This window comes from Agrilus planipennis, unplaced genomic scaffold (assembly GCF_000699045.2).
Source record: "Agrilus planipennis isolate EAB-ADULT unplaced genomic scaffold, Apla_2.0 scaffold128, whole genome shotgun sequence".
Classification (NCBI taxonomy): domain Eukaryota; kingdom Metazoa; phylum Arthropoda; class Insecta; order Coleoptera; family Buprestidae; genus Agrilus; species Agrilus planipennis.
The window spans coordinates 82,768-104,108 of NW_020438862.1; the positions used below are offsets into that span (position 1 = coordinate 82,768).

Below are 21,341 nucleotides of genomic sequence, written 5' to 3' on the forward strand. Positions count from 1 at the left end.
TTCATCATATACGCCCTCGATTATAAACATTTATTTTAACATTGCTATTGTTTACCTGTAGATGCAGTTTACGAATCCCTGAAAGTCCATCAGTAAATAGTAGAATAAAGTGATTTAATATTACGAACTCTTTAGGCATGTTCATGTGTTTGAAACGGTTTTGTTCTTGTTACAGATATCTTCTTGTCAACGTTCGTTCGTTGTTATGATGAGATATGATTATGTGCGTCGAAACACGGGCCGCGGGGCTTCCTCGTGTTCCCAACCTGACGAACGGGAGCGGTTTACAACATCACATCGATGAGAGCCCGCAGCATCCCAACCGAACGAACGCAAGAATAGACACTTGTCGGGAATCTCAAGTTACATCTTGTCCTCTTGCTACTGCTGCTCCTACTGCTCCAATGTAAGTGCAATTGTTCATATAAGCATATAGCTACTTTTTTATACTTGCGTTCTTGTTTTTCGAATCATATTATTGTTGTCCTCGTCGTCGTCAGTTTTTTCGGTGTTTGTTTGCGTTACTCTTCATCTTGGAGAAATTTGATGCAGAATACTTGCGATTGTTTCGGTCTTATTAGTACTAGAGACAGGACGAAATGGGTAATTATTGTTTTTGTACGTAATAAGAATAACAAGCGGAACTTCGGTTGTATGTAATTTAAAACCTGAACCTAACCGTCATAAATAGGCACAAAATGCGGGCCCTTGATGGTGGCTGCTTTTGGGAATTACCCGAGCAGGTATACTCGAGCAATTTTAGATTGAAAAAACCATCACTTTTACGGGTAATTAGGTTGTCATTGTCAGAGCAAATTAACACAACAGTAGCACGTACGTACCTACTGTAGTAATTACATAAGTAAATTACTAAAGGAAGCTTTCAAAATTTTCTGAGTATGTGCAGGATGGTAATGCACTCTGTTAAAGTGTAGTACACCTCAACGGCATGGTGTACGTATGGGGAAAGAAAGTTGGTGTACTTAGAGGCAGGGTGACCAGTCGCCCAAAATTGCCGCGATCGATTCAAATGTTAAAAATTAAATACATTACATATACAATTAAAAGTTCGATCTGTGCATCTATATGTACATTAAAACTAGAATAAAATTTTTCAGTTTTTAATTTAAAAAAAAATTTCATTCTACTGTTTCATTTCAAAAGTCGCCCGTCGCCTTCAAGAACATTTTAGTCGCCGAGCCTTGTCAAAAGTAGCCTAAATGGCGATAAGTCGCCTCATCTGTCAACACTGCTTAGAGGTATCAACACACAATCTACTGTTTACAGATGTATACAGTCCTTCCCATCCTGTGTAAATCTTCATATTTCCCGAAAACTGAAAAATCCCAATTTAGTTACGAGCAATATTTTAATCTCCTATTGCTACTCTTCACTCCAGTCTCTGTTTCCCACCAGCCCTTTATGTCTCAGGACCTATTCCACCATCCTACCTCTGCTTTTCCTTATTGACTTCCATAGCGCCCTATATTTTCCAATACCTACCGAAATATTTCTAACCTTTTCAAAATATTTTCATCATCCCAGTATAACTTTACTGTTCAGTTTACTTTTTAGCACATACGTTATACCTTCCTGGACGGTGAACCGATATTTACGTTTAATATAAATTTTCGGGTAGAATTTTTCATTTCGGAAAATTTTGTCGCTTATCTTTCCGGCCGAAAGAACGCGTCCGCTCGGTCCGTTAAAAATTTTAACACAGCCGCAACTCTGCGTCAGATATAATACTCGTAACATCATACATACGTATAGGTTGGTGTTGCTGTCGCAGCATCGAAAATTAATGTAAATAAAGTGGACATAACAGGTTGACGGACATAAATAACGCCCGCGTCACTCGGGGATGCATCGCAGTATTTGCTATGTAAACTGCGGACTCATATATCATCGGAATATGACAGTCGTATCCATCGCGAGAGCCCGTCGCGTAATCCCCAACATCCATCATCAGTCTTCTCTTCTACCTTACTCAAATTCTCGCTCGTGCTCTCTCTACATTACCTACGTCTCTCTTCTTCTTGCTATCGCACAGCTAATGACAGCATTAATATGTATGTATGTGTGTACATATTATGTGGGTGACATGAAGAGAACGACTTTTTTTTGTGCCAATTTTACAGAACAAATTTTTTAACCTATCAATCCGATTAATTAGATATTCCACATTATTGAAAAGTTTCTACAAAGAAATAGCATCAAGATAGGTCCTTAATAAATTTTGTATCGATTGTCACTTTTTTCTCAATATTATTAACGATTGAGAAATTTTTTCCAAAATTAGGAATCCTTGATGTCGATTTTCTTTTTATGTCATAACGTTATTTTGAAAGATACACAAAGCTCTAAATGTCTGCTCTGATAACATTCCGTATAAAGTTTTTGCAATCACCCTGTGGTAATTAATTTTATGTAATCAGTTTTGTCATAAATTTTAAATTAAAATTAAAACTCAAGAGACGAAGAGAGACAAGAAAAAAGAATCCTTATTTTTCCCTTTTATTATTTGTTCATTTTATTGGTTTCATCATTTTCAACTTAATTGAATGAATGTTTAAATAGATACCTAGTTGAATCACTTCTTCACTACAAGGATTCTGATAATACCTTATCATTGAAGAAATGAACAGACTTATTAGACAAAAATGTGGCCCATTTTATTTTAATTAGGCACAGTTTACCTTTAGGGTGCGAAACCAGAATAAAAGAGAGAAGAAAGGTAGTATCGTATATTTAATGAAGGTACGAAATGAGAATACACGAAGCGGTAGCAATTGCAAGAACGGTTGGTTTCGTTCTAAATTTCTATAAGGAAATAAATCTCAAAAGTTCGTACCAGTTTGCGAATTATCGTCCGCTATGTTGATTGAGGTAAAGGTAAAATATGTGAGAGAAAAGTAACAAAGTGCAAAGAGGTGAGGTATCGAAAATGTCGAAGTTGGACATCGGTGAATCTTCAGATTTTAAAGTTGTACGAGCGAACGTCTGGTGGACAGTTTGAGTTTCCGGAACTTGAATGAGCTTATCAAGCCGACGACCACCGGAATCGGTGCCCGGAGCCCGGAGCCGCCGGAAACCTCTGACACACATCATTTCCGTTCAAGTCGCACGTAATAGTTGAAAATGACGATGGCACTACTTCAATAATGGACGCTCAGAAACTTATACGACGTCGGACGCTTTCAAAATGAGCAAAGAGCGCTTCTTATCTACTTTTTTTCCAATAACAAGCGTGTGTATGGCGTTTTGGACATATCGCGAGCATTACAATTAAGGGCGAATGCTAAAATTATCAGGTGAATAGGAAACCTCTAGTGTTTAAAAAGTAAAAGCGTTTAATTGTAATAGTCTAGTTATGGTCTCTCGATAATTGATGAGAACTTAATTACATATTTGAATTTAAAATTCCACTTCTTTAATGACCAGATTATTAAAAATAATCCTGTGAGTGGTGTCTTGATTCCAAGACTTTTAATAAAAGTATTTTGTCGTAAATTTTATTATGACACGGAGTTATCCAAGATAACACGTGTTCCCATAACAGAATCACGCCACGCATCGCAAGATGTCACGCCACGCGAGGTATGGCGTGTTTCGCACAGATTGCAGTATCAGCCAATTTAAATTATAAATACAGGTGCATCTTCACCTGTACTGTACTTTTACTTTTAAGACTTGTAATGTCCGACTAACTTCCGCCCATAGGGTATTGTTAGTAAGTAATTGTCAAAGGGTTTTTTTTTTGGAATAAAGTTTGTGTAAAAGATTATGAGTTCTTTTTTAAAAAACTAAAGTTCCAAGAAGAAACCAAAACTACGGGACTTCTGAGTAGTAAAATATGTTTGAGTCGGTTTTTATTATTTTATGAGGGTCGACAAGAAAAAGGCATCTAGTCCTGTATACTATCATGAACCATAGGCCACTGACCGAGTCGTTCCATAAATCTATCGCAGGTTTTGTCAGGTCGCCAAAACGTCTACGAAAAACCACTTCACTTTTGTAACGTCGCCATCGTCAGTGAAAGAGAAGCAGATTTTTCGGAAATATTTAAACTGCTTATACGATTTTTTAAACTTTATCAAATAAGTAATACGTTGTAATAAAGTTCTCTGCTTTTTCATAACTTATAAGTTTAAAATTTCTACGTTTAATAATTGTTTCTTTTAGGGGTATGAAATTAAAAATAAAATATGACAATGATAGTACATACTACTTTAAAAACAAATGGTTTGTTGAAATAAATATATGTACGTATGTCTATTTATGCCTATCTCTTCTCGAACGATTTGCGAAACAATGTAAAGTCATTAGGCTTGGACCTGCGGGCCTCCGGTACATTTTAACACCTTGAATTTGTCACGGTATTTTTTCCAGCCATAAGTCATAAATTAATGGTTATTTTCGTGTTAATATTTCAGGCGGTAATATTTCTAGATGAAAAATTGCCTCGGAAGAATTCTCCCATCATTTCTGATACGCAACACGTTGCCTAATGATTTACAGTTCAAAAATTCGTTTCACTTTGCCTTTTTATCGAACGATTAATAAATACAAAATAAAAAAAAAAAAAGCAAAGACCGGGCTGGACCGCCGCGCCGCACTGTGCCGCAACAGCCGGGTGCGTTAAACCATTCGACAATCTAATTAAGAAGGAACGGGTAACAGAAATTCCACGGGAATTTTTCGCTCTTTTGTTTCGGAGCATCATGCAGCGATCGATAGGTCACCATTGCAATTCGATTGTTTAAAGTTATATGCGTTTGGTGTTAATGAATGTAAGTTTTAATTACATACGTCAGTGTTTCGTGTCCACGTCCTTAAATTATATTATATGTTATCAGCGTTTTGTGACAGGACTTTTTTGTGTCCACGTCCTTAATTAAAATTATTCGTGCACCTTTGAGGTTATCCTTGGAGTGTCCCGTTTGAGACATGATAGGCACTTCGTAAATAGACTACTCATTTAAAAGAAAATACGATTAGGTATCAGGTTATCAGCGCTTTGACAGGACTTTTTTGTCTCCACGTCCTTTAATAAAATTATTCGTTTATCTTTGGGCTCATCCTCGGAGTGTCCAGTTTAAAACCTATTTGAAGGATAATAAATAGGTATGTCATATACAGACCACTCATAAAGTTGACGATAACTGCCAGGATTTGTGACAGGACTTTTTTGTGCACGTGCTTCAAATTACATGTACTTAACGTATCTACACGCATCAGGAGAATTGGTAACATATTTATGACGCACGTTAAGGAAGAATAACATGAATCTGACATTAATTAATATTTCTTGTTACACTCGTTAAACATTGCAAAATCCTGTACGGTCTTTGGCTAGAATAATCGGCGTTTATTATCGCCATAATTCTTTTCACTACTTTTACTAATCCTAAGTAGGTAGTTACCTATGTAAACTGTATCTAATATATATATACGTTTACTAAGAGTGTGTATTTGTATTATGTACTTCAGCGAGATGAGACTGAATACTGAACATTATTTAAGACGGCATAATCGTCTTAAAACCATTTTCTACAAGTACAAAAAAAAAGAAAAAGAAAGAAAATAGCGAATAACTGTTAAACAAATTATAGGTAACGTTAATAAGTAGATGTTATTTATTAAACAACTAACGGATATTGTTAGAAAATACAAAAGGTAAAAGGTTAATAAAATATGTAGAAGATGATGTACCTACCCACAAAATAATAGAAGGTAATAAGCTTTTGAAATTAGGTACCAATGTAATAAATATAGCCGGGTATTAATGCTGTTAACATTGTGTGTAATTGCGTATAAATTCAAAAAAATCTGTAAAGTGACTACTTAGAAGTAATTTCATACATTAGAAGTTAACAACAAAAAAATTCACTTTTTTGCTTCTAACATTGACAGCTGATGAACATATTACAGTAGGTCATAGTGATTGTATTGTAGGTAGATTATCACCATCAACATCATCATAAGGTCGTCAGTCTTAAAACTGGTTGGACACGCACCTCCACTTGTTCCTATCCTGACTTAATCTTCGCATTTCCCTTAAACTAGAACATCCCATATCCTATTTGCGAACAGTAATCTAATTATAGGTACATTATAGGTAAAGTTATTGAAAATCATATTTATGTCTCTCATCATGAAAATAGTCAATCGATCACGTTCAGCGTACTCAATTTAATTAATTTCTAATCCTCTGTCATCGAGCAGACGTACGTGTATGATTTTCTACGAGGGCTTTCCGACTAGATATCCTGACTAGTCTAAAAACATATGGAATAAAATAAATTGTCTCTGTAGTTTGTTATTATCATTATCTAAAGGATGAGTTGACACGAGTCCTTGAGAGCTAGTTTCTGTAGCATGTACATGTAGGTGCTACTGGTATACGTAGTTGCGTTATATAACAATAATAATAATAATAATAATAATGGGGAAGTTGAGGGAACTCGAGCTTAAAACTGTGTCAACATGGCAAATTGTGCATGGTCCCCGCATTGTTGAAACGGTCATCAAAGATGCATGGGGTCGAAGGCGCTCAGGTCTCGCTTTGCTCGCTGATGTGACGTGCCCGTTGGGTGCGGCGGGCGCACGGTCGTACGTCGTAGGTCGAAGTTGGTTTTGCGGAACTGGGGACCCGGGGGCCGAGGCCGAGGGTCCGCGCTCTTTGCATTTGCTTTGCTCTCTCTGTCACGGTGCGGTGGCGGTCTGTGTTTGGTTTTAATACATTTTCAATGAACACGTGAAAGACGGCCCCGTGCAGTCAACGGTGGAGCTTTAGATCTAGATTACACTTGAGTTGACCCTGAATGTAAACGAACATGCATCGTTAATGTAACTGGAAAATTGCTCCACGAAACCGTGCCTACCTATGCTACATAATATGTGCCCACCTATGCATAGGCACACATTGGTTATGTAGGTTCGTAACTACATGTGGATGAATACATATGTCTTGCGTTATATAAAAGTTTAGATTTTTCTTGAGAATGTTATCCTGTATTTCATATGATACGTTGTTTATATACAATATCTACAAATAGTAAATAGGTACTTATGAAATTCATTAAGATGTGGACTGAAATTATAATCTCAGCAATTTTTTAGTAACTAATCAAATCATAAACCCCAAAATGTAATGGACTTATTGGTTTTCAACACATTGGATAAAATGGTAGAAAGTTTGCTCAATAGATGAAAATCGTCATACACAAGTGGGAAGTTTGTCTTTCTATGTTGGAACCCGATAGTATTTTCTACAATTATTCCTTGAATTTTATTTTTTATTTTGCTAAACTAGCTCCTAGATATATGTTTTTCTACATTTTCAATTAATAATTTTCTCTCGTATGCATTTTTTTTTTGCTTTTACTCACTCAAGCGCGCTCAAACCGACCATCATCAGAAAGCGACCCGGTGATTACACCCATAAGGTTACACGTATCCTCAATCCATCACTTATTTTAATTTGGAAGTAGAATTTCAACAATTTCTGTCAAGCTTAATCAATTAACACTTTACCTAAATTGTAAAGATATTACAATCAGACAATTTTTAGTAGTAGTATACTAATGGCAAATACGCTGTTTTTGCGTTTTTTAGTGAATAAATTTTAATGAATAGTTATAGCTCACATTGACTTCCATGTTCTTTCCAAATATTATAATTTTTTTTCGACTTCATCCTCATTCTCTTTAAGAAGTATTTACCGATTTTCATAATATTTGCTTAAAAGTAGCTGCCACTTGCGACTGTCTACCTGCTAACCCTTGAAGGTAGGTTTACCTATAATATTCTAAGTACGACTGATGCTTAACAAGACCTTAAACAGGAACTGAGTTTTAAATTTTGTAATTCCAGTAGCAAGGTAATCTTTCCCTTCCTAGAAGTTGAAAGCAGGTAGCAATAGTAACAGAGTTCAATAGTTGCACTGTGCTTAAAATAAGTAACATTATTATTTCTATAGATTAACCAAAAACCCTTTTTAACTTTATGAATTTTTACTTAATTTAACCTGCGGTGAAAAAACTTTTGGGTTGACTTATTATTGCAAAAACTCCAAATAAATTTCACCTTCTTGTTCATCTTCAGGAGTATTTTACTTAATTTTTATTTTAGCTTAAATATCGCTAATAAAAAAAATAAAGTAGCTACTTAGCCGAAATAAATGTTGCCTAAGACGATATGTATAATTATATAGATACATCTATAAAACAATTCCTTTTTGAAGGTTGGTAAGCAACTAATGTTTTTGTTAAATATTGACCAATATCGCACTCCAAACTACCTTACCTATTACAAGTACGTACTTCGTTGCATAGGTAAAGTGGGTTTTCGAGCTACCTGACGTCTAGAAGTTCTAATCTAAAGCCTAGTCGGAGGATGAAAGCCCTCATTGTCTCCAATATTTATGTGTCTGTAGATACCATCTCAAGTAATTGTTCTTGTAATTGGCATCAACCCTTTGCTTATGGACTTGCCAACTCTTGTATGTGTGGATAGGCATGTGTATGTATTTGAGTGTATGCAACTGATTTAGAACCCCATTTACGAGAGTGTTGACAGAAATAATAATAATAATACCGAGGAATTGGTGGTTTTTCCAACAGTTATGCGAGCCCTAATTTCGCCTTATGCTTATCACGAAATGCAATTAACTTTTAATTGCTTATTCCTGTTAAACGTTAGATGGGTAAATGATTTGTAATCGTTCTGCTAATATAGCAAAATTAAGATGATTTTGGGAAGTACTATGTTTTATTCGAAAATGATTATTGTAGTACTTTTAGGGTATCAATATATTTAAAATTTGATACATAAAACAAAATTCCAACATACATATATTTTCTGTAACATCTTTTTGAAAAGATTTAAAATTGGTTATAAAAAAATCTTATGACAGAAATTTCTCTAAATTTCACAAAACATCAAATTTCTTTTTTTATTATTTACCTGGGTGGCATGTGCTTGCCTACTGAGTATTAGGTAGTATAATTTTTTTTTAAACAATTATCTAATTAGCGCAGTTTCGCGTTGTTTCTGTCCACAGGAGTAATGACGAGTTTCTTTAATATTATTTTTATTTCCTTACCACAGCTTCCTTGAGGTACTATTTTTTTTTTTAATTTATTATTTATTATTATTTATTACTTGTTTCCGTGTTTTTGTGCATATTATAATATTTATAGATATGCCTTCAAAATATAAATACACTGTCAGTAGTATAAGTTTACCTAAAAGTGCATCTTTTCAATAAAAACTGTCTATTGTCTGTGTTACATAAAAAGTGACCAAGAAATCTAGTAGAGTATATGAATAGTCAGGTTATTTGCGTCGAATAATCCCAAAGCTCTGCGAGCTTTCAAAAGCTCTCGGGAAAACCGGGTGTCATTGAGAAAACTATTTATCGATTTAATTTTCCTGACAATATTTGTTCACAATTTAGGTGAAATTTTCCTGCAAGATAAATAATTAGGTAATAGCAATTCGTATAAAAAAATATATCTATACCGTTGTTATAATACGTTTAAGGTATCATGCCCCTAATAAGAATCCTCTAGTGCGCAGTATGTCGCGCACAGTAGGGATTCAGGGCGTTACTTGGGGGGGTAGTTGTTGGCTATTGGTCGTGTTCAATCATGGCAGGCGTTTCTGTCAATCAAAGCGTGGTGGGAGAACGCGAAAGAATAGCAGGACAAGTTTGTAAAGATTCCAAACATAACCTAAAGTTACGTCGTAGTGTAAAGAGGTGATTGTTTAGTGTCGTGCTAGTGAAAACCGGCAAGCTGTTTGCACCGACGGAAGACATGTTGACCATGGAGACGGACCTCAAAGGAGGTAGTTTGCACGGGACTATGCCTCCTCATCACGGCCTGCAGTCTTACGGATCGTTAAGTTCACTGGGACAAAGCCCCATGCAACATCTGTCTCAACATCCGCATCAGTTGCATCAACCTCCGCAGATGCATCATCAGTCTCAGAATCATCATCAACAACAACATCACACGTCCCAACACCAACCCCAACATAACACCCAAGCGAACAACAATAATAACAACAACAGCAAAGTTCAGAATTCGGACAGGGTGAAAAGGCCTATGAACGCCTTCATGGTTTGGTCAAGGGGGCAAAGGCGAAAAATGGCCCAGGAAAATCCAAAGATGCACAATTCGGAAATATCGAAACGGTTAGGGGCCGAATGGAAATTGCTCAGCGAATCGGAAAAGAGACCGTTCATCGATGAAGCCAAAAGGCTTCGAGCGGTCCACATGAAAGAGCATCCAGATTACAAGTACAGGCCGAGGCGGAAAACCAAGACACTGCTCAAAAAAGACAAATATCCCTTGGGTACGACCGGATTAATCCCGAGTGCGGAATCGGCCAGGTCGGCGGCTTCCGCGGTACAACAGGCTGCGGCCAGAGACATGTACCAAATGCCTAACGGATACATGCCCAACGGGTACATGATGCCCGATCCGACGTCGTACCAACAACATACAGCGTACAGTGGTGCAAATTACGCCCGATACGATATGGGACAGATGCAGCATAGTGCTTACATGAACGGTAGTTACGGAGGTTACGGTGCGACCGTGCCCAGCAGTGCAGGATCTCCGTATAGTATGCAGCATACAGGATCATCGCATAGTCCATCAGGATCGAGTATAAAGTCCGAACCGGTGTCACCCAGTTCGGGACTTCACACCCCGACTCCCGGCGGCGTGAAAAGGGAATATGGCAACGGACAGCAACCGCCACAACAAGGTGACCTGCGACAAATGATCTCGATGTACCTGCCGCCCGACGGGAGTCAACAGATGCACCACTACAACCCGTCACCCGATCCACTAGGACCTGGATCCTTGGCGCCGTTAGCGCACATGTGAGAGCCGCTGTTTGCGGCACCGGACTTAGATGTGCCGCCCCTGTGAAGTGTTTTTTTTTGTAAATAGGGATTTTTGAAAATTGCTTTTGTTTACGATTCTCGACGCTTTTTCGGTTCCTTCAGCCACTTTCAGTATTCGAACGTTGTATATTTATATTATCGGGTGGATTTCATTTTGCATCTTATCTCACACTCATTAACAAGGTCAGTGCAACAAGTACGTGACGAAGGTATGTATTGATAACAAGACTTTTACCCACCTACTACTACCTCTTTTTGTCTGACAAAAATATCGTATAATTGCTGCACCATTGGACGCGCAAGTTGCAAAATGAAATCTCGCTAACAAAATCATTTCAAATGTTAATTATTGTATACGTCACATGTAAATAGACCATCTTGATTCGTCTCTTTGTACATAAATTATTATTATTATGATTAGTGATTAATTATTATGGACGATTCACTTTCGTTCGTTGATTCTTATACCTTTAGCTTTTAACATTTCCCGGTTCGTTTCGGCCTGTGAAATGTTTGAAATGTTTTGCTCAATAATTTCGGTCGTCACTTTCTAAATTCACCAAAATACACTCACATAATCCTTAGACTGAATCACATGTACCTATAAATAAATGCATTCAGATCAAGATTTCCTGCAAAATCTAGAGAAGAAGTTGTTTGTTTGGTCGATTATGGATTTCTATTAAATAACCTTAAAATTTTGTTAAAAACTATTTTAATATTGTCATCACCGAGTGCTTAACAGGCAAAATTTTAAATTGTACAATTTATGTAAAAACAAATCCCGAAATCGATTCAACCGCCGTAACATTATTATACTTTTGTATTTTGTTGAATTGTTGTTGTGTGAAAAGACGAGAGATTTGTTTTTAAATTACGATAACTGTGATGAGCCGTTTAATCAGAATTTAAAATAAAAAAGGAAAAAATGAAGATGATGATGTGAGAATCACTGCTTTGTATATATAAATTTAAGTTTTTCAATGTACAGTGTGTTTCCTTTAGTCATTGGAATGAAAAATGTGAATATACGAGATTGAAGTTATACAATAAGGAGTTTTATTCATACAAATAACAATAATTTTTTTCATCCAGATGTAGGTACTCTTAATGATCCGACGGTAATCCAGGTAGCTAATAAACTTTTGTCGAAACGTCAATTTATCTACTGATGCGTTATTAGTGGTTGGCTGTTCAAGTAAATCATTCGCACCCAGGAAGGGTACTTCCAAAATAGTGCAGTTTTTCACGTATAATTTTGATATGATTTCTACTTTGAGAAGCTTTTGTAGTCTAATTTGTTCATATGTTTTAGGTTTATTTGTTTGATTCTTTATATAGAATGCTCGCAATTAGTGGTTCTTTAATAATTATAGTGGACGATTTCAAATTATTTAATTTTCGCTTAGTTGATATATTATGATAGTTTAGATTCTTATTTTTCTTCATGTCTTACTTAAAATTTACATCCAAAAGATCGTAGTATTTAAATCTGGAATTTTAAAGCTATTTTCCCGTTTCCGTAATGGCTTTTGGCCTCTGTTTACCCACATTAATTTGACATTGTATTATTTCTTTATTTTCAATCTAAAATGTTTTCTTATTTCCCGATGTCCGCTATAACCGATATTCGCGGTTATTCAAATGTCTTACTTAAAGTTTACTTCCAAAAGATCGTAGTATTTAAATATAGAATTTTGCAGCTATTTCCCTGTTTTCTTAATGGCTTTTTGTCTTTATTTAGCCACATTAATTGGGCATTGTATTATTTCTTTATTTTCAATCTAAAATGTTTTCTTATTTCCCGATGTCCGCTATAACCGATATTCGCGGCTGATATTCAAATGGAATTGGCGTGTAAGAATTAATATTATTTGCGCATTGAACCAGAGTAAATATAGAGAGTAGTGGAGTGTTTATTCACTTGACATAACAAGTGTGTGCATCTCATTGGCCATATAATACCTTTAATGGCTTATTCAACAACTTATAATACATCTACACAATCTGCGTGTGTATGTATGTAGATATGTAGATTGCATTTATTTTCCAATATAGGATTTCGCGTCATGGTGTTCTAATTTTACAGCGCAAGAACAGTCGTATCATATAGCAACGTGAGATATATATATTACCTTCTGTAACACTTTTCTTCCTAAACTTTGCTCTCATTCCAATGTGCTTATTTTGAAATGCGTACATTTAATTGCAATTCTACTCATATATAACGTTTTATAATTGTACTATTTTCGAAATAATATTAACCGAAAATAATTTCACCGTGGCTAATCGTAAGTTCATGATCTATTTCAAGAATATGCGCTAAAATAAGCGTCAGCTTGAATATTTGTATTACTTATACATTTAATATCTTTTTTGTATGGTAGTGCTAAGCTAATTCACGAAGTGCTTACCGTTTAGGAAGTCCAGGAAAACTTAAGGAAATGCTACGGATTTTAGGGGATTTCTGTAAATTATTTTCCCTTTATAAATAAGATAATAGCTGATACTATATTCACAAGTACTTTTTCTGCTTTCGTATAACTATGTATATATACTTTGTGCTTTTTTATTTTCATAACGGGTAGGTATTAGATCATTATTATATGAAGAGGTCACCAAAATTTGCTACCTTTTTCTAATAAGTAGTGGTCACCCTCGTTTCATTCAAATCATATTATTAGAGGAAATATGCGTGGAGCTTTTCTTTTGTAGATATTCACACTCCACAGCGATAAAGTCGTCACTAATTAGAGAAAATTCTTTTCAATATGTTTCACTGTTGAAAGTACCCAAAGTCAGATAATTGACACAATAATAAACTTTACAACAACGAAGTGAGTCTATTCAATGACAACAATTATCATTGTTGTTTAAGCGCATTAACAGCCGAGGCATAATAAATAGACCATGCATGTGAATGTTTATTGTATGTAGTTGTGGCCGGTAGTTTGTTAATTAATTCGAATTGATTTGATTTCGTAAGACTGAGAAACAGTGATAACCAGCGTGTGTCTACCTGTATGTTGTAGGAACAATATTAACGTAATTAAAAAATATTCGGTCTGCTCGATGCTCGATTGTAGTTTAAGAAATTGGTAGATAATTTTTAAAACTCACAATAATACCTGTGTAACTACTTATTAGGTATTTTATCTTTAATCTAATTGTAGTTTGTATATAAGAGGCAAATTAATGCTGTTTGTTATTAAACAATATTATTTGTGATTATATTAATTAATTTTAAGCAGGTTGGTCTGTTCTGATTGTAAAAAAATGTGGGTACTAAAAGTGAATTAAAAAAAAAAGGTAACGTATTGGGTAGGTACTAAATTCTAAAGGTACCTGCCAAATATAGGTACTTATAAAATTTTTTTCCGCATACATATTTAACATGTTTTGTAATACTTCTGTCGCATTATTCATTGGACGATCATCATCCTGTCGGAAAAAATTAAATTTGGTTGGGCCAGTTATTTTTTCGCCGTAAAATTCCTAATGAAAAATGTCATTCAGTTGAAATTAAATTACGATATAAAACGGACATAAAGGACCGTGAATAAAATTAAAACGCAAGAGTTGCCTCCAACGAGTGGAAATGCGAAATAGAGAAAATTGTTCTGGGAAAAACAAACCCATTAGAACCAACTGCGTGGCGGGAGACATTAAATTCCAGTCTCGTACTAATGGGGGAAATGATCCGTACTCCAGATTGCCTTCATCCACTAGCTGCTGGGCTGCTGATGCTGTCGTCTGACTCTACTGTGTGCTGTGCTAAACGACACAACCAAGCGACTCTTTTGCCATTGCTATCGTTATTTGCTATTTGCCTTGCTTTACTTTATTTTACTTTCCTTGCTTATCGTTAGTTGTTCTTCTTTTCTTTCTCTTTCTCCTCTCCTATATTCCATTGAACAATACGACAATGCTTCATTTGTAATTCGTTACCAAACGAACGGACTGAATTGTTGGCACAAGTTGATTAAATTAGTTCTCTGTTTTGCTTATCGTTAGATATGGAACAAACTTGATAGTTTTCTTTTTCATTCTGTTGCTTCTTTGTTTTATTTTCCACTTACACTTTTTATAGGAAATTAAGTAATTTACAATAAAGGTGTATGGGGTTAGTCCAGCAACAATTGAAAAATTCTATAGTAGAAAATCGAAAACTTAGTCTATTACCTACCATTTTAATAAATACATTTTTACTTACACGTTCATCATCATCATCATAAGCTCGTCGGTCCTAAAACTGATTGTACAGGCCCCTCCACACTCTACCCTATCCTGAGCTAATTTTTGCATTTCCCCAAAACTAGAGTTTTAGGTCTACATCTTTTTCCCTCATGCCTCAGAAGGTGTCCTACCAATCTATCTCGCCTATTTCTTATTAACTTATCTCCTCACATTACACATGAATCATAAAATTTTTTGTATTTTTTTGTCATATAACATACATCGAAGACGCGATCAACATCATTAAAGACAGTACAACTGTAGGGATAGATTAGTATCTTTACATTTGCAGGTGATGGAGCAGTATTAGCATTTTAGTAAGGAGNAAGGAGGAGTTAGTTAGACATAGCATTAAATAAAATGGAAGCGGTATTGACAAAACAGTACTGTATGAAAATAAATAAAAATAAAACAAAACTACTGGTATGCAAGGGAAGAAAAAGTAGGGAAAGAGCGAACGTAAAGATAGGAGACGAAAAATTAGAAGAAGTGGTTGAGTTTAAGTATCGGGGAAGTCAGATAAGTCAGGACGAAAGGAGTAGTAGGGATATAAAGCAGAGGATAGCGCAGGGTTGAGTCGCCCTCAATAAAAAGAAGTCAATTGTCGCGAACGGTTAATTTAGAAATTCTAAAAAGATTGTTAAAAGTATAAGTTTGTAGTGGGTGCTGTACTGGTGCGAAACATGGACGGTGTGCACGAAAAAGAAAAGGTTAGAAGCGTTCGAAATGTGGTGCTACAGGCGAATGATGAGGAAACCGTGGATAGAGAAGGTTAGAAATGAAGAGGTATTAGAAAGAACTGGAGAACAGAGTACTCTATGATAGTTAATAAAAAATAGGCGAGATAGGTTGGTAGTACACCTTCTCAATCAAGGAGGTGATGATGAGCATGGTTCTTCTATTTATACGTACGCATATACAGTCCAACTTCTTTGGTTGAAGTTTTTTCTGATAGGAATAAATTTTTGCTTTTTTATTAAAAGTAAAGTAAAAATCTTCCCTTGTATTTTTTGAAAGTGAAGATTTAAATTGTGCTTAAATAGGTAGCCAAATTCTTTTGTGTGAAACAAGATTGAGTTGTTTGCGTAAAATGAGACATCAAATTTAATATTTATAAGCATATGTAGTTATACGTATGAATACATATGCATATGTATCTGCTTGTTCCTGTAGCACCTACGCAACCGCTTCCAACAGCAACTAACTATTACGGAAGATAAAATCAAAATGATTCAAGCATTCTAATGTAGCTGGGTTTCAAATAGATGCGATCTCAAAGTTCCATCTGCATATAAATTAGCCGTAACACGTCCAGACTAATACAAAGTGTTGCTAGTAATAACGATATTAGTATTATTATTATTATGTAACACGATCAGCTGACTAAACATCTCGGTTCATGTATTTAATAAAATAAAAGTTGAGCTTAGATAAGTCAAGACACTTCATGCATAATATGTGGTACCTACAGGTAATTTAGAAAACTAATAAAAAATATCATTCAGTAGATATTTAGAACATTTCCTTTTGTAAATCGGAGACAAAGTTTAATTTATGAGACTAATGTTGAAGGTACCGGGTTTGATTCCCAGCGAGGGTGTGACAGCAGCAATAAAAATTTTTCTCATTAATTTGAGGTAACTTACAGTGGAAAAGAAATTGAGAATGAATTTTCAAATTAATAAGTAATTTTAATATGAAGTTGATTTTTTCAAAAAGCTGCAGCCATAAGAAATATTGACTACACATATATTCCCTATGTTACTCATAAAAATTGTACCATTGAGAGTGCTTTTTTTTTACAGTTTTAAAGATTTCAATGTCATTATTGCAAAAGAAATACAGGATAATGTACCTTTCCGTTAATTAATATTGACAACTTATCTTCTCGTAAATTAGGTTCGAAATGCCGTCCTTGTTCATTTGCATATACTGCCAGATTTTGGGACCATAAGTTTTATTGTATCTATTTCTTTATTGGAAGAATTTTTATTTAACGATCTAGCAGTTGGGCTGAAACAGTGGTGGAGATTACTTCCAAGAGCTTCACGTTTATATTTAACTATAGATAAGATCAAAATATCATTGTAATGATTAGTATATCGATTTAGTTGTACATCTCGTTTTTGCAACAACTTATTTCACAGTTAGCATTTAAATTTGTAATTATTATTTTTGAAAAAGAATTCGCTGTCAAAATTAAGTTTAGTAATTATTTCGAAATCAATTTCGGAACAATATCATAAAAAATCTCCGTCACTGTAAAGTCACGATTTGGATGCAATAATTTCAGTTGCTGCCTTTCCGTCTGAACCGTTGTTCTGTCAAATTTATGTTTTATAATCCGTATTTATTGCTACACCCCACAGTTGCAGTTGGCCTTGTGATTTTATTTCGACTAAATTTGGGTTTTCTGGAACCTGTTTATGACCCTCTTAATTTTATGGGGCCAATATATCAAAAATTATGCAGGCCCCATATCTACCAGGAATTTTGAAGATGTACTGCTTAAACTATCGCGGTTACGGATGGACTAAAATGCTAATACTGTACTCTACTCACCACAAAACTTTTTTATCATTATTCGGTATTTTTTGGGTTACTGGAAAATAGGGCAATAAGTCAGTTAAATAATTCGTCATTGGAAAATAATTACTATAATTTATAGTGTGACTTTGCTTCTACTTTCTTGCTTTTTAAATGAGCTAGGTACTTATGTAGTGTGTTTGTCTTCTAAGTGCTCTTTTTCGGTTTGTATTTTGTCTTCAGTATTTATTTATTCAAACGGCTACTTGCGACCGACCTTACAAAGTGATGTAATCATTTAATGGATTAAAAATTTGCAACCGGCAATTTTGATGTTCGCTATTTTAAAATGCTTATGATTGATGGTGTCAAACAACTTTTATACATCTAGAATGGCAACTAATAACAGACACACTGAGTTGTCCAGCTGATCGTTATCTTCAGTTTGAAAATATCGTTTTTTATTATATGAGCTTCAATGCTTAACCTACATAACGAAATCTGCCTTCGTATGTGCGTATTCTTTTATAGTAAAGGCAACGTTAGGTGTGAGTGAGTCAAGTGTAAAACATTAAATTTTATCGATAATATTTTTCACTTATGTAAAAGTTGTTGTAAAAGTAAAACTAAAATACTGGTATGCAAAGGAAGAAAAAGTAGGGAAAGAGCGAATATAAAGATAGGAGACGAAAAATTAGAAGAAGTGGCTGATTTTAGATACCTAGGAAGTCAGATAAGTCAGGATGGAAGGAGAAGCAGGGATATAAAGCAGTGGATAGCGCAGGGTCGTGTCGCCTTTAATAAAAAGAAGTCACTTCTATGCTCGCGAACGGTTAATTTAGAAATTCGAAAAAGGTTGTTAAAGGTGTATGTTTGGAGCACGGCGTTGTACCAGTGCGAAACATGGACAGTGGGCGCGGCGGAAAAGAAAAGGTTAGAAGCGTTCGAAATGAGGTGTTATGGGCGGATGATGAGGATATCGTGGGTAGATTACTGTTCGCAAATAGTTAAGGATGTGGGTTGTTCTAGTTTTAGGGAAATGCGAAGTTTAGCTCAGGATAGGAAAGAGTGGAGGTACATGTACAACCAGTCTTAGGACTGACGACCTTATGATGATGATGATGTAAAACATGTTTCTATACATATAAGCAGTTAAAATGTATAGTTTTCGCAGAGTTTATTATAATAATATTAATATCTAATAGTATGTTGTTGATCAAAAGCATCAGAGAAGTTTATATGGAAGCGGGGAGGGTTAACAGTGGCTGCCGTTGACTGCCGGATTTTACGATGATTTCGTCCGTCACATTCCGGTATATCACCGGTAATGTTTTAGGCGTATGTGCCTTACTATTTATTAATGCTAAAATGTTTTATTATAATAGGATATTTACGCTTAAATCCATTTCGAAATTCATAACGCATAATTTATGGCAAATGAATAAGTTTATAGCATTTTCTAATAATAAAATTTTATGATGAACTTAACAGAGGCAATAAATCAAGGACGTGTTTAATTTTTTTTTCCAATGCGAACGTTAATCTCATCCAGCACTGAAACCGATGGGTGCCATTCGCGATACTGTTGCTGTTGCTGCTGCTGCTGCTGATGATGCTGTGTTGATGTTGGTGATGCTAACGAATAATAATAAAAGAACGCGGCGATTGCTGACCACCTGACGGACGCGCGGATGTTCGAAATTCTGCGAACGTGAAATTGAAAAATTGTTTTCTTTCTCAGAAGCGACCGCTCATTTCGCCAGATAATCCTCCTGGGGTCAAGCATTAACCGAAATTACGATGTTTATTATCCCATAATGACACAAGGTGTTTAGGTAAACAGTCATTAGTAGATGTAGTAGGTCTATGTAGATGGTCTCTGCGTGGCCTTTTTTAAACCAGTTCGTATCAAAGTTAATAATCGAACCGAAAGTAATGGCAACATTGAATGAAAAGAGCTCCTTACGTGATGTACATGTACGACCGCCGATAGTAGTTTTTGCTTAATTTAATCAGGCAAGTGTGCAAGGGATGTCATAGGAAGTGATAAACCAAACAACTAAGTAACGACTTCACTTGCCATTAAACTAAATGTTGTTTTTACATGTTAAATTTGTTACCTCTTCCATTTTAGTTGCCCTATCTACATATACCTATTCCTACACCCTCGAAGATTAATGTAAAGATCACATAAAAATTCATCAGCTGAATTCTTTTTCGAAAAGATACAACTTTTGCCTAAAACTGTTTTAAAACAATAAGATCCAATCAAGATGTTTCGTTGTCTTATGATAAATGACACCCTGTATATCTTCATGGATATGTATTGTTTCCTTTCGTTCAAATCTTTTGTTGGACGCGCGCGGTTTCGGTCTTAATAGCGATTGAAATACGTAAGTGCTCTGAGTGCGATTTTATCATCTTCGTCTACAATCTACATAGTGTATCGGCTTGTATTACAAAACCGTTGTTCAGCACCTGTCATTTAGTGTCCGAGGATTTTTTTTACGAAGCCCGGCACACGTCCACGTCCAGGCCTCTGTCGTGCTAAGAGCCCCGCTCTCGCATCGCTCGCTAATCGTCGTCTTTTCTATCGCGGTATTACCGCTCTCCGGCTGCTAATGCAACTTTTGCGTGAACGGTTCTTCCCTCCTTCACGCTATTAATTAATTTGGTTACAACGGCGTGGGTGCGTGCTTCCAAATTATGTTAAAACACGTTTTGTTTCTCTTGCGCCCGTTTTACGCACCACCAAGAACACGACACGACGAAGGAAAAAAAGGAAGTAACTGTATTAGTGGAGATAAGGTCGCGTCATACTTTTTTTTTCCTTTGGTATCTCTCATATCGCGTGACGCGTTTTCTTCGTCAAGACCAACGCAAATGGTAAATGGTGAAAAAATATTTACTTAGATACTTGGAAAGGAATTTAGAAGGACGTGAAATTAAGCCTGTTTCGTTGGTAGAAGAGTGAAGCATGTATCTATGTATTCAGTACTCAAAAAACACCCTTGACAACTATATTATGCATGCTAATTAACAAATGTTTCTATTATTTGATCAATCTTTACTCCTTTACTAAAATGTTTTAATAAACCCCTAGTTCGGTAGAACCGACTTTAAGTATCGCTGATCTAATTTATAGCCTCGAACAATCAATTAAATTGTTGAATAAAAGCCAATGTCGCATCTTTCCAGCATTGTTTGCTCGTTTGCATCTGCAAGTGGAAAAATTTTGGTTTTAAGGATTTTCTAGGATGTTTCTACCTCATCCAGAGTTTGTATTCACATCCTTGGCATTTTTGTCAAATGTTTTTTTTCTCAACCAAGTAGCTCGTAGGTACTACTCAGACACTAATTCCTTCGGATGTTCGTGCTAATTGGTTCAAGCGGTGCCGTACATATATATGTATATATTCGTGTGATGATTTAAACGTACCAGAAGCGAATAAGCAAAATAACAGCAAATGTGTCGGACAGGATAACGAGGAACAGGACAGCAAACTGCGCTGCGTGTATGAATAACTACATGCTTATCTGAGGTACCTTACTGTTTGCTACGTTGGGTTGACTCGCTTGGTCCTTGCGTTGGTTGCATGGCGGTGCCGGTGCTGTGTTGCTGCCACCGTTTTATAAATCACGTCCAGTTTTCCAG

The 21,341-nt window shown here is 35.6% G+C and overlaps 2 protein-coding genes across 2 annotated transcripts in view; both read left to right on the top strand.

Moving 5' to 3' along the window:
- The first annotated feature begins 159 nt into the window (after nt 1-159).
- LOC108738155 overlaps nt 160-21,341 on the top strand; it is a 40,475-nt gene continuing 19,293 nt past the window's right edge. The window contains exon 1 of the mRNA XM_018471417.2: nt 160-406. Coding sequence (XP_018326919.1) covers nt 216-406 — 191 coding nt within the window. The 5' untranslated portion in view covers nt 160-215. The remainder of the gene's footprint in view (nt 407-21,341) is intronic.
- Nucleotides 9,758-11,950, top strand: LOC108738154 (transcription factor Sox-3-like). The gene has a single exon (XM_018471416.1). The coding sequence runs from the start codon at nt 9,825-9,827 to the stop codon at nt 10,902-10,904; it is 1,080 nt and encodes a 359-aa protein (XP_018326918.1). The 5' UTR covers nt 9,758-9,824; the 3' UTR covers nt 10,905-11,950.

What these genes read in the sequence shown, in the direction of transcription:
- LOC108738154 (XM_018471416.1), top strand. Translation starts at nt 9,825, where the DNA reads ATGTTGACCATGGAGACGGACCTCAAAGGAGGTAGTTTGCACGGGACT.